This window comes from Oryctolagus cuniculus, chromosome 3 (genome assembly GCF_051225735.1).
Source record: "Oryctolagus cuniculus isolate XC-2025 breed Fujian yellow rabbit chromosome 3, ASM5122573v1, whole genome shotgun sequence".
Classification (NCBI taxonomy): domain Eukaryota; kingdom Metazoa; phylum Chordata; class Mammalia; order Lagomorpha; family Leporidae; genus Oryctolagus; species Oryctolagus cuniculus.
In genome coordinates, this window is record NC_142869.1 from 87,666,115 (window position 1) to 87,679,977 (window position 13,863).

The 13,863-nt window shown below is 34.0% G+C and overlaps 1 protein-coding gene across 8 annotated transcripts in view; it reads right to left on the reverse strand.

Moving 5' to 3' along the window:
- Window positions 1–13,863, reverse strand: part of GALNT13 (polypeptide N-acetylgalactosaminyltransferase 13) — a 560,094-nt gene that overhangs the window by 189,988 nt on the left and 356,243 nt on the right. For all 8 annotated transcript variants that reach the window (XR_016231545.1, XM_008258589.5, XM_089329139.1 and 5 more), the window contains 2 exons: window positions 2,311–2,477; window positions 1,666–1,873 (listed from right to left, as the gene is read on the reverse strand). Coding sequence is in view for 7 of the 8 variants with exons in the window: in XM_008258589.5 (XP_008256811.1) it covers window positions 1,666–1,873; window positions 2,311–2,477 (375 nt within the window). In the remaining variant the exon portion in view is untranslated. The remainder of the gene's footprint in view (window positions 1–1,665; window positions 1,874–2,310; window positions 2,478–13,863) is intronic.

Consider the following 13,863-nt stretch of genomic DNA (forward strand, 5'->3'; position numbering starts at 1 on the left):
AAAGTCTTTTTTTTATGCTGATTAGAATGCGAATATACAAATTGTCTTGTGAAATACCCACAGATAAGGAAAGAAATGTTGTGCATTCTTTATTCTTATTTTCTAACATCAGTATTACCAACATTCATTTTCAACTGAGTCTTCTATCTCCCACAATTGGCCGAAGTCTTATGTTTTCTGATATCAACAGGATTCATCAAAACCTGGAAAGCTTCTTAGTTACTGCACCTCACAAAATCAATATCTTTCTTCCTTTCTTCTTTGTATTTAATGCTTTAACTTGTGTGAGAAGATATTAGAGCTAATAACACTAAACAGGCTTAATTATCTAGTTATAGCACTTTTAGAATTTATAGTCACAACATGAGATTAATTATATGAAAATACAATATAAATATATGGCTAACTAAAAAAAAAAAAAGATCTTTACATGACCATACAAAAACATTATAGCAAAATATCACTAAGTTAAATATAAAATGATGTTGGAAAAAGAAGCATAATGTAGAAAAAGTTGTCAGGAAGTATATTTAAGATGTTCTAAGTTCATTTTGTTTTGCCACACTCTCTCTCCTGTGGGTACCGTACAATATAAAAAATGTCATTAGCCATGTACTACACTCTGTTGACTAAAAGGTTCCTACTGCTTTCTTCAACTGCTGTGGTTCATTTTACTGACAGCTTCCATCCATCTTCCTGGCAAGGACCAAATCCTGCCTTTATGTGATGTGGTTGGACTAGTTCGGGCTAAACAGCTCCTGTCTTGGAAGGCTAATTAAAACTTCAATTCTAGAAAGACTTTAGAGGCAGATGGAATGACTGCTCTAGCAAGGTGTTATGTCACTCTTTGATATTATACCAGATACCACTGCTTGTTCATCGCTTTCCTTCAGTGCTTAGAAATTATACTCATTTATCACCAATGTTTATGAATATCTGAAAAAAAGCTTCCAAGCAGCAGCACCAGAAAATTTTACAGGCATGTATGAGATTTGTAACTTCTAGACAGTATTACTCAGTTATTCCAATTTCTTAATTTGTATATATAGAGTGGCAACATCCTTTAAATAATAAAATTTATTCTTATAGATGTGCTCTCTGTTTTCATCATGAGTTTTCTTCAGAGGTGTATACGTATGAACCTGACTGCATGTATCTCTAAGATCCAGCAGGTGATTTAAGAACTAGAATCTGACCAAGGACACAGATGCAGTATTGAGAACACTGCCTGGGGAGTTGGACAACTGAACTGTTGTTGACAGCATTCTCAATAACTGGGACAAGCTATGTAACTTTTTGTTTCTCTCTATTATAAGGCATAGATAAGAACATCCATATTACCTACTCCACAGGTTGTGAGGAAATTCAAATGGTGTTTGAAAAATGTGCCTTATATTCTATTCAGATTGTTTTGATTTCCTTTACCTAAAAAAGCAAATATTCAACACATTTTTATTGTGATGTTTGAATATTTTATTAATCGAATATTAACATTCAGCATATGTCAGTCTAACTTATTATATAAAAGGGAAAACTGGTTTTCTATAAAGCTATGAAATAAGTATTCTGAAAACAGCAACTTGGAAGGGAAATTCTGAAGGACAGCTGGAATTGCCCTAACAGGTTCACCCACGACCCATGCAGACAAAGCACATGGATTTTTACCTGTCTTCTTTTATTCTTGCCAGTAAGGGCTCCAACCATCCCAATGTGCACTCACAGTGTGCATCAAGAAAAGTTATGACCTGCCCTTTTGAAGCCGCAGCTCCTCGAAGACGGGCACGTATTAACCCAGAGCGCTCTTCCATCCTTATAATTTTTACTGGCACTTCTAAGTTTTTCACATAATTCTCTAATGTCAACTTGAGAAAATCTGTAACATGCAAGAAGAATTTATAAGAAAAATTTGTATTTTGTTTAAAACATAGCAAATATAACTACAGAAATAAACATGCTATAAAAATGGTGGTCAAGTGCTATCATTTTTTCCCATTGATTGAAATAAAATGATATTTCATCAGGTAATTAATGTCACATACCCATGAAGTCATACACATATTTGATAATCTTATCAACCAATTTTGGAAGAGACAAACATTTTTAAAAGTTATTTTGGCTGATTTCTTAGGTTAGTAAATGCCAAACAGAATTGTGGGAAAAACTAAAAGAATTTGTTATTTATTTCTGGAGTTGTCATTGGTAAGATATATGGATAAAAATCTGACAAGTAGTTGCAAGGATAGTAAAAAGTTAAGGCAAACAAGGCTCCACCATTTTTCCAGTACAAATTTTTTTTTTTTTAAATTATACCTCTTTCACTGGCATCATCTACCAAGATGACCTCAGAGAGTAGGTAGTGTGGGGACCGGTTTATAACACTGTAAACAGTCCTGAGGAGAGTGCTCCAAGCTTCATTATGAAACACAATGACTACACTTGTGTTTGGAAGTTCATCAGGGTAGACTTTTGTCTTGCATCTGGAAAAGAGGAAAGAAGAGGGATGCTAATGCATTCATTTTTCATCCTGATTATCATAATAAGAAATGTCCATAATAACACAAGTTCCTACTTGGAAGTCCCTAAGCAAGGAAACATTTTATGAATATCTAAAATCATGTTCCTTTTTATAAGTGCTGTGAGTAATCACTTGGCATTTTGAAAATTAAATATGCATAATTACTAATATTTTAACTCCTGCAGAGCACAAAGCAGCATGATTTCTACAAGTCTAAGAGAAACCTAGGAAAGCTAAAATAACATTCTGAGACTGTCAATAAAAAGGCCAGGTACGGCAGGGACAGATGAATTCATTTCGTAGATATAATTTGATTCTTCAAGGGGAAAAGAATTATTGTGTAACAGAAAAAGTCACAAGAACCTAAATAGACACAACTACAATTTACATACTTCAGTATGTAAATCTGAGGTTGTTTTTCAGTTTAAAATCTAATCAGGTGTTTTTTCTGTATTATTTGAGATTGCTATAAACAATGTCTACTTTCAAGAAAGGAAGGGCTTAGAAATCAGGATTCACTGAATATATTTTCAATAAGAATCTAAAATTCCTGAATTACTGGAAGCCAGGAAGGGAAATGGGTTGCCAGTACTTCCCCAATTCAGCGGGCACAGCCATCACATGAACAGGAAGCAAAATACAGATTCTGATTCACTTGCTCTGAGCTGGAGCCCGAGACTCTGTATTTGTACAAAGCTTACAGGTGATTCAGATGCTGCTGGTCTCTGAAATACACTGCGTGGTAAATACACTGCGGCCACATAGTTGTCATTACTTCCAGAACATAATGTTAGGAGAAAAGCTTTTAACTGTGCTTATAAATCCAAGTAAGTCTGAATCTTACCATTCAAATCATTCAAAAGCTACATTTGGATAAATAATATGTGTACTGCTGTAGGTGGACATCCTGGATTGAGCATGCAGGTGGTTATTGTTCTGTCTACTTGTTAGCATTCAGACATTTCTGTCATGTAATTTCAAATCAGCATGGTTATGGATTATAAACAAATGTCACAGGCTATGTCACAGGGTACATGAATAAAAGTTGATTTGTTTTAGGTATTTTTTTCTTGAAAATATTCTGAGGAGTTAGACAATTAAAATAAGTCTATAAAATAAAATGAACCAAATATTTCCTGTTACTTACAAACAGCCTAATATATAACACAATGCAGACTTAAATGAGCTCTCCCGAAGGGCAGAAGTTATTGTTTAACAGGTTAAGCCACTGCTTCTGGAGAAGTGTCCCATATTCCAGTGCCTGGAATGGAACCCCGCCTCTGCTCTGAGGACAGCAAGCAATGGAGCAGGTGGCCAATGGTGGCTCAACTTCTTGTGTCCCTGTCACCCATGTGAGAGACAGGCTGGAGTTCTTGGAACCTTGCTTCATCTGGCCCAGCCCTGATGGTTGCAGGCCTTTTAGGAGTAAACCAGTGGATGGAAGATTCTCTCTCTCTAATAGATGAAAATCCGTTTTATAAACTATAAAAGTTATTTTCCCTTACAAGTGAGTACAAAATGTCCAATAAACTGAGGGATTAAAAGGCACATAATAAATACTGGATGTGTGTCGAAATCTTAATCTTAACTTTTAAAGAAGTCAAATATATCACTTAGTGGCATTTTATGCATGTTAACAAGGTAAGAATATATACGTGCATCAACTGGAACATTATTCAGCATACTTTTATTTAAAAAATACTCATTAGGTATCTACAATACAAAATATACCATTCATGTAATAAAATGAAAATGTAGGGAGAAAAGTAGTCTCCTTCACAGCCATCTCTTTCCACTCTGGTAGCAAGAGGAAAAGGATTCCTGTGAGCTGCGGCATCACTGGATTTGTACTTCCAGACAATTCCCTAATTGAACACAGCCTCCTTGGTCACTGAGAAAGGTTCTCTGCACCATTTTCCTCAAATCTCTGCTCTTCTCTCATCAAAAAAGTCCCATCAGTTTCCGTATGGAGGGCAAAAATTATGGGAAAGATAACCACCATTACTGATAAAGAAGTACAACTGAAAGGACAGACTGAAAGCAGTCCAACAGCCAATACCCGTGGTTTACATCAATGATTGTATGGCTGCAGTCATATAGATGTGCAGTACCATTTAGCTAAAAAAAATTCAAAATTGTTTGAGAGGCATTGCAGAGCATGACAAGGGAGTGTAGAGAGAGAGAGATATACTTATATTGATCAGTTTACACTCCAAACACCTTCAACAGCCATGGCTGGGTTCCGACAAATTTAGGACCTGGGAGCTCAATGCAGCTCTCCACATGAATGGCGGGCATCCAGTTACTTGAGATCTCACTGCTGCCTCCCAGGGTCTGCATCAGCAGGAGGCTAGAGTAAGGAGCCAGAATGTACTCTGACGTGGGGCACAGACTTCTTAACTGCTGTCTTAACTGGTGGGCCAAATACCTGCCTACAGAATTTATTTTAAATCAGAGATATTTGTATGTTACAATAAATGCTAACAAATATGAATGAGATATAAGCTTAGATAAATTATCTAAAACATCAAGTTTAAAGCAGATATTTAGATACAAACAAATCATTTCTATCAAGCTTCATTTTTGTGGTTATAAAATACACTCACAAATATTAATTTTATATTCATTATATGTGTCATAGTTATAATGAACAAATTTACCACTAATGTAGCTATTATGTTTACTTAGAGAAAATTTCCACTATGTTATTATTTAATGTAGCATAAAAATAAAATGTGACCAATATTTGTATTAATTCGTTCTCTTCTTCCCATATAAGCATACATTTATCAAATGGTATAGAGATTCAGATAGGCGGATAAAGAAATTCTTCAAATCCAATGAGCAATATGGTGACAACAGCTAATACTGCAGTGTATACTTGAAAGAATTAATCTTTTTTAACAATTTTTAAAAATTTATAAAATAAGGTGAACACATTTCATGTATTTCATATACATAGATATAGGACCATAATATACTTCCCACACTACCCTCCCTCTTCCTTTCTTTTTTTCTTTCTATTAATTTTCACAACGGCATACTTTCAGTTTATTTTATAATCGTAAGATCAACCCTCCTCTAAGTAAAGAGTTCAACAAAACCTAAGGAAACAAAAAAGTTAAATTTTCTTTTCTCACAGTACTTAGCTTTTTAAATAATCACAATTAAGTGAAGCTATGGACACATTAATTAGCTTGATTGTGGTCATCATTTATAAAGTTTATGTGTTTCAAATCATCAAGTACATCTTACACTCATGTAATTTTTGTGTCAGCTATTACCTCAATAATGCTGAACAAAATGCCATTCAAAACAAGAATAGTTTATTAATAAGAATATAGATTTTAGGAAACTCCTTAAGTAATACAAAGTAATCATTTTCTATGTTAGTTTATTCAGTTATAAAAATGCATTATTTACATAAAGATTTGTGATTTTTATGGTTTATGATGGGTTTGCATTCATTTGAACTGGTTGTATATAGTATTGTTTATAGTTTATATTTTTATTTTGTATTTTGTTTATATTTTGTATTTTGTTTTATATTTTGTTTGTATATTATACTGTTGCATAATACTTCTGTATTTCATCACTGCTATTACTTCACCTATGATAAGATGTACGATGATTTTAAATGCCTTGGATAAAGAGAATAAAAGGAGTTAAATAAAAAACATAATGATCTCTTATCATCACAATCTATTTAATACTTTATAACACTTAATACTTAATATTAATACTTAAATAGAGATCATAGGAAAAATTTTTAAATTTACTTCAACATAAATTTCTGTCAATATTTTCACACTTGATTTATGAATCATTCACATCAGTGTCTTATTACTTTGAAGTTTTACCTGTTCCACAGAGCTTTCTCCAGTTTTAAGTTGTACTTTTTAATATACGAGAGGCAAGGGGCCTGCATTGTGGCATAGCAAGTAAAATCACCTCCTGTGACCTCCTAAGATCCTGTATGAGTGCTGGTTCATGTCCAGGCTGTTACACTTCAGATGCAGCTCCCTAATAATGTCCTGGGAAAAGCAGGGGAAGATGGCCCAAATGTTTGGGCTCTTGTTACTCATGTGGGAGATTCTGATGAAGCACCAGGCTCCTGGCTTCAGTCAGTCCTGGCATTGCGGTCATCTGGGGAGTAAACCAGTGGATGGAAAATCAATCTTTCTCCCTCTGTCTCTCTCCTCTCCCTGTAATTGTGACTTTCAAAATAAATCTTAAAAAAATATGAAAGGCAAATATGTAGCACATATCTCAGTAATCAAGTCCAAACAACTTCATCTTTTGTATTTTCCTTTGTACTATAAAGTTGTGCTTTTCAAATTTTAAGATACAAATGAATTAATTACATGGGGACACTCTTAACAATAGTATTTTGATTCAGTAAATCTAGAAGAAGCCCAAAATTCTAAATTTCTAGTAAGATTCCTGGTGATACCAACAAGGCTAGTCCCTGCTTGACCTGATGAGAAGCAAGGCTAAATAGTTGATTAATGAGAAAATATAGAATTGCAGTCCTTTTTCCAACAATATACATACACTTCATAATAGGAAATTTAATTCTTGGTCCTGCATCTTTGCTTTATTTTAGACAATAATGTATTGTTCTAATACTGATTCATAATGTTACCTTATTAGGAAATATTGAATGACAACTAAATGCAGAACATGTACTATAAATAGTACATGTAACTTAGTTGAAGTAATGACTACATGAATCACTGTGATCATATTTACATAAGCTTAAGAAATGTAGGTATTTCTTATATAACTACTGCCAGCTGGTAGACAATGATTGTAACTAGCCATTAACGTAAAACTCATCCTGATTTCAAACACATAAAACAAAAAAATGCACATCTTAGAACAGGTGAATACAATAATTTCTTTGTTTAGGCAAGAAAAACTACTTGAAGTATTGTTTATTTAAAACAAATGCCTTTAGTGTCTAAGCTACAGAATTTTAACTAACTGATTTTTCCAGATACAATTCAAAAGAACAAGAAACAAGAATCCTATATGTTTTATGCAGGGTAAACACTTAAAATAAATAGATGTGACATTGTTAATAATCTCTTCTTCCTAATATAGGACAGACAACTCATTCTAATGAATTTAAAAGAAAAATTTCACCACTTTTTCACCTTAGATTTTACATCTTTTATATAACAATATTAACCTGGGTAACTCCAATGTCTGTATTGTATGTAAACATTGCATAATCTATATTTCTGTGTAAAGATCAGAATGTGCAAATGATTGATTTAGAAAATACTTTCAAAGATGGTGATTTCAAACATTCATTTCATGGAATATAAGTCTCAAGTTATATATCTAATTGAATGTCCCTCATAGTACAGTAATAATAGATAATACTAAAATAATAAATTATTATTTAATAATCACTATAATATTAATTATATCTGTCCCATATTATTTTTCATGTTGTATCTGAAATTTTAAATGATACAGACCAGGAAAAAATTTAAAAATATATTACATTATGTTCTACTTCTAATCAGAAAGAAAAAATGAAATTACTTTGAAATATTTTTTATCTTTCATTGAAATATTTATCTTTACATCAAATAGAGAAGTAGCCATTTCCCTAAGATTATTTCATTACAACTAGGCAGAGAAGACCAACTTTCATTCAAATTGTGTGCATGTGGAACAAATACTATTTTAGCAATGTGCATGATGAAGACAATATTTGTTTCCTTTTATGTAAATATATACATGAGACTGTCAAAACTAACATTATTCTAGAAGAATGATATGTTTGCAATTAAGTTTGATAATGAAAATGGAAAACTGCAGTAGCAATTATATATTTGAAAGACAGATTTTTTTTTTATATCTACTAGACAAATAAAGTACCTGACATCTAGTATGTCAGTGAAATAATAAGCTTTCTCCTGGTGGAATTTTATACAAACACTATTTGTAACATGTAGATTTTTGTAATAATTGTAAGGATGTGAAAGCATATTTCCCTTTAATTATAGAATAATAGATCACTGGGTCTTAATATTGGCTAAATGTTGGAATCACCTGTGAGTTTGAAAAAATATTGTCATATGAGTTTCACTCATAGAAATTCCGATTCAAGTGTCTGTGGTATGGTAATTTTTTTCTAACTACTTGGTTAAATAGATGCTTATCCAAAACTGAGACCCTTTACCAAAAGTTACTTACCATACATACATTTCTTTAAAAATATGCAAACAATTCTTTTTGCTCACTATAACACTTTAAATCAAACAACATGAAGAATCTTCTTGTATTGGCTTATATAAAGACAGAATTTCCTGTAATGTAAGCATGGCAGTCAGAAAATCTTCACTTCACTTACAATCTGTTATTAGGATATACACTACTGTTGTTAAAATCTTCTGTCAATTAGCTGTTGATTTACAAATGTAGGAGAAATACAACCAGCTCTCTACTTTGGAGAGGATATGGAAGTAGAATCCTGTTTTCAGTGTCTGTAACATGGAAGCTCTGTGATATTTTTCATCTTTTGCCTTGGTTATGCACACATTCTGGGAACATAAACTGTTACAATTTGATTTTATCCTTCTGAAAACCATATCAATGTTTTAAGATAAGCTACTGAACAAACATGCCACATCAAAGAAAGAAAAATTGACTCTAAGATGAGAATGCAAAGTTACAAAGAATCCATAATTACATGGTGGTTTCGTTAGACATACCCCATTTAGGACTCAAACAATGGTTGTCAGCATTGTAGTTTGCATAACTTGTTGGAATATGCATCAGTGAGTCAGTACATACTTTCACTGCCTCAATCAAGGAAGATTAATAACAGTAATTAAAATAAAGACTTGAAAAATAAGTCCTCTATATATTTATTATTTTAAGAGCTATGAGAATTGTAGAATTACGTTTCTGTTTCCCAATCATACACATTCATATTCATGGAGCAATTTAATCATCCTCTGATGCATCCTTGCAAAGAAAACATCAGCAGTAGGAAAGCAGTTCTTCCATAACCTGGAACAGCTTGGAGGTCTCAGGTAAAAGAACGTACTTCACGGGGCTGGAATGGTGAAGCACATTAAGCCACCATTTGTGATGCTGGCTTCTCATGGAAGTGCCAGGTCCAGTTATGGCTCCTTCATTTCTGATCCATATCTCTGCTAATATGCCTGGGAAATCATCAAAAGATAGTCTGGGTTCTTGAGTCCCTGCCACCCACATGGAGACCCATTCAGAGTTCTTGGCTCCTGCCTTTGGCATGGCCCAGCCCTGGATTTGGTGGCCTTGTGGGGTGTCAACCACCAGATGGAAGACTGATGTCTCTGTGTTTCTCTATAGCTTTGTCTCTCAAATAAATATATAAATCTTTAAAATAATGAAGTAGTTTATCTTAACTGGATTTTAATATGCTGACTTTTAAAAATTTATAAAATCCTTGTGAATATTTATGGGTTATTGTGTAATTTTTTGATAAATGTATATATTACATAATGTTCATTTCTGTATAAATATATCCATCTCCTAAAACATTTATAATTTATCTGTGATGAGAACATTCAAACCCCTGTGTCTTAGCTTTTTTCAGATAGACAATACACTACAATTATCTATGGTACAATAGAGGACCAGAATTTATTTCTCCTACATACCTGTAAATTAGTACCCAATTAGCAATCTTTTCCCATTTTTCTCTCTTCAAAATTCCCCCAGCCTTAGATAAACACTATTCTGATCTCAACTTCAAAGAGATTAACTTTTTAGATAACAGTTATGAGTGAGAGCCTGAATCACTTCAAATAACCATGACATCCACACATTCCATGTAGTTGAAAATGACAGGGTTTCCTCCTTCTAAAGACCAAATATTCCATTGTGTATCGATATTATATTTTCTTTATCCATCAGCTGATGGACTCTTAGATTGATTGCATTTCTTAGTTATTTTGAATAATGCATATGCCTTTTCAACATATTGAATTTGTTTCTTCTTGAACGTCAGTAGTGGGATTTCGGGGAGATTTGGTACTTCTAATTCTAAATTTTGAGGAAACTCCATACCATTCTCTTTAATGCCTGTACTGATTTACATTCCTATTAGAATAAATTTTCTGTCTTTTTGGTAACAGCCATTTTAAATAGAATGAAATGGTATCTCACTATGGTTTTGATTTGCAGTCATGTGATTCTTAGTGATATGAGTGATGCTTTTATCAAATGTCTGTTACATATATATGTAGAATATAAACACAAATGCATACTCTTTTAGGAAATGTCTAGTGTACATTTTTAAATGAGTTATTTGGATTGTTAGGCTAGTGAGTCGTCTCAGTTATAAATTCTATGTATTACCCTTTTATCTGTTAGATAATTTGTAAATATTTTGTCACCTTATCAATTGTCTCTGTACTCTGTTGCTTGTTTCCTTTGATGTGCAGAAGTTTGGGGCTTGATGGTATCCTAATAATCTATTTTTGCTTTTGTTTCCTCAGATTTGGAGGTCTAATTTAAAAATCTGTGCTCATTCCAATCTCATGAAGCATTTTCCCTATGTTTTCTACAAGTTTCTAACATTTAAGCTTTTAATAATTCATCAGGTTTATTTTATGTATTTTGAGAGATGATGGTAGGAGAAGTGTCTTCACTGCTTAGTGAAGAGGTTTTATCCCTTGTGTGTTCTCAGCATGTTTCCAAAAATTACATGGGTTTATTCCAAGGATCTCCATTCAGTTCTCTTGGTCTATGAATATGTTTGTATTGATTCATATGTAGAATGTGCTAGGCCTCCCCTAAGATAACTCCTATATCATAAATATTGAGTAGTTTAAATTTGTAAAATTGAAACTTGTATTCTTCAGCCATGAACAATTTTAATTTTTTTAACTTTTATAAAATAAATATAAATTTCAAATACAACTTTTGGATTATAGTGGCTTTTTCCCCCATAACCTCCCTCCCACCCGCAACCATCCCATCTCCCGCTCCCTCTCCTATCCCATTCACATCAAGATTCATTTTCAATTATCTTTATATACACAAGACAATTTAGTATATGCTAAGTAAAGATTTCAACAGTTTGCACCCACACAGAAACATAAAGTGAAAAATACTGTTTAATTACTAGTTATAGCATTAATTAACATAGTACAACGCATTAAGGACAGAGATCCTACATGGAGAGTAAGTGCACAGTGACTCCTGTTGTTGATTTAACAATTGACACACTTGTTTATGGCTTCAGTAATCACCTGAGGCTCTTGTCATGAGTTGCCAAGGTTATGGAAGCCTTTTGAGTTCACCAACTCTGACCTTACTTAGACAAGGTCATAGTCAAAGTGGAAGTTCTCTCCTCCCTTCAGAGAAAGGAACCTCCTTCTTTGATGGCCTGTTCTTTCCACTGGGATCTCACTCACAGAGATCTTTCATTTAGGTTTTGTTTGTTTGTTTTTTTATTTTTGCCAGAGTATCTTGGCTTTCCATGCCTAAAACACTCTCATGGGCTCTTTAGCCAGATCCAAATGCATTAAGGCTGATTCTGAGGCCAGAGTGCTTTTTAGGACATCTGCCATTCTATGAGTCTGCTGTGTATCCCACTTCCCATGTTGGATCCTTCTCTCTTTTTTAATTCTATCAGTTAGATTAGCAGACACTAGTCTTGTTTATGTGATCCCTTTGACTCTTAATCCTATCATTATGATGAATTATGAACTGAAACTGATCACTTGGACTAGTGAGATGGCAATGGTACATGCCACCTTAATGGGATTGAATTGGAATCCCGTGGCAAGTTTCTAACTCTACCATTTGGGGCAAGTCTGATTGAGCATGTGCCAAACTGCATATCTCCTCCCTCTCTTATTCCCACTCTCTTATTTAACAGGGATCACTTTTCAGTTAAATTTAAACACCTAAGAATAACTGCGTGTTAATTAAAGAGTTCAACCAGTGGTAGTAAGTAGAACAACAACAACAACAAAAAATACTAAAAGGGATAAAGTATTAAGTTGTTCCTCGACAATCAGGACAAGGGCTGATCAAGTCATTGTTTCTCATAGTGTCCATTTCATTTCAACAGGTTTTCTTTTAGGTGCCCGGTTAGTTGTCACCAACCAGGGAGAACATATGATATTTGTCCCTTTGGGACTGGCTTATTTCACTCAGCATGATGTGTTCAGATTCCTCCATTTTGTTGCAAATGACGGGCTTTCTCAATTTTTTTTTTTTTTTTTTTACTGCTGAATAGTATTTTACAGGGTACATATCCCATAATTTCTTTATCCAACCTTCTGTTGATGGGCATTTAGGTTGATTCCAAGTCTCATCTATTGTGAATTGAGCTGCAATAAACATTGAGGTGCAGATAGCTCTTTTATTTGCAAATTTAATTTCCTCTGGGTAAATTCCAAGGAGTGTGATGGCTGGGTTGAATGGTAGGGTTATATTCAGGTTTCTGAGCAATCTCCAAACTGATTTCCATAGTGGCTTTACCAGTTTGCATTCCCACCACCAATGGGTTAGTGTCCCTTTATCCCCACATCCTTGCCAGCATCTGTTGTTGGTAGATTTCTGTATGTGAGCCATTCTAACCGGGGTGAGGTGAAACCTCATTGTGGTTTTGATTTGCATTTCCCTGATGGCTAGTGATCCTGAACTTCTTTTCATGTGTCTGTTGGCCATTTGGATTTCCTCTTTAGAAAAATATCTGTTGTGGTCCTTGGCCCATCTCTTAAGTGGATTGTTTGTTTTGTTGTTGTGGAGTTTCTTGATCTCTTTGTAGACTCTGGTTTTTAATCCTTTATCGGTTGCATAGTTTGCGAATATTTTTTCCCATTCTGTTGCTTGCTTCTTCACTTTTCTGACTGTTTCTTTTGTAGTACAGAAACTTCTCAATTTGATGCAATCCCAATTGTTAATTTTGGCTTTGACTGCCTGTGCTTCTGGGGTCTTTTCCAAGAAGTCTTTGCCTGTGCCTATATCTTGCAGTGTTTCTCCAAGGTTCTCTAATAATTTGATGGTGTCGGGTTGCAGATTTAAGTCTTTAATCCATGTTGAGTGGATTTTTGTGTAAGGTGTAAGGTGGAGGTCTTGCTTCATGTTTCTGCATGTGGAAATCCAGTTTTCCCAGCACCATTTGTTGAATAGACTGTCCTTGCTCCAGGAATTGGTTTTAGATGCTTGATCAAATATAATTTGGCCGTAGATGTTTGGATTGATTTCTGGTGTTTCTATTCTGTTCCATTGGTCTATTCATCTCTTTCTGTACCAGTACCATGCTGTTTTGATTATAACTGCTCTGTAGTATGTCTTGAAGTCTGGTATTGTGATGCCTCCAG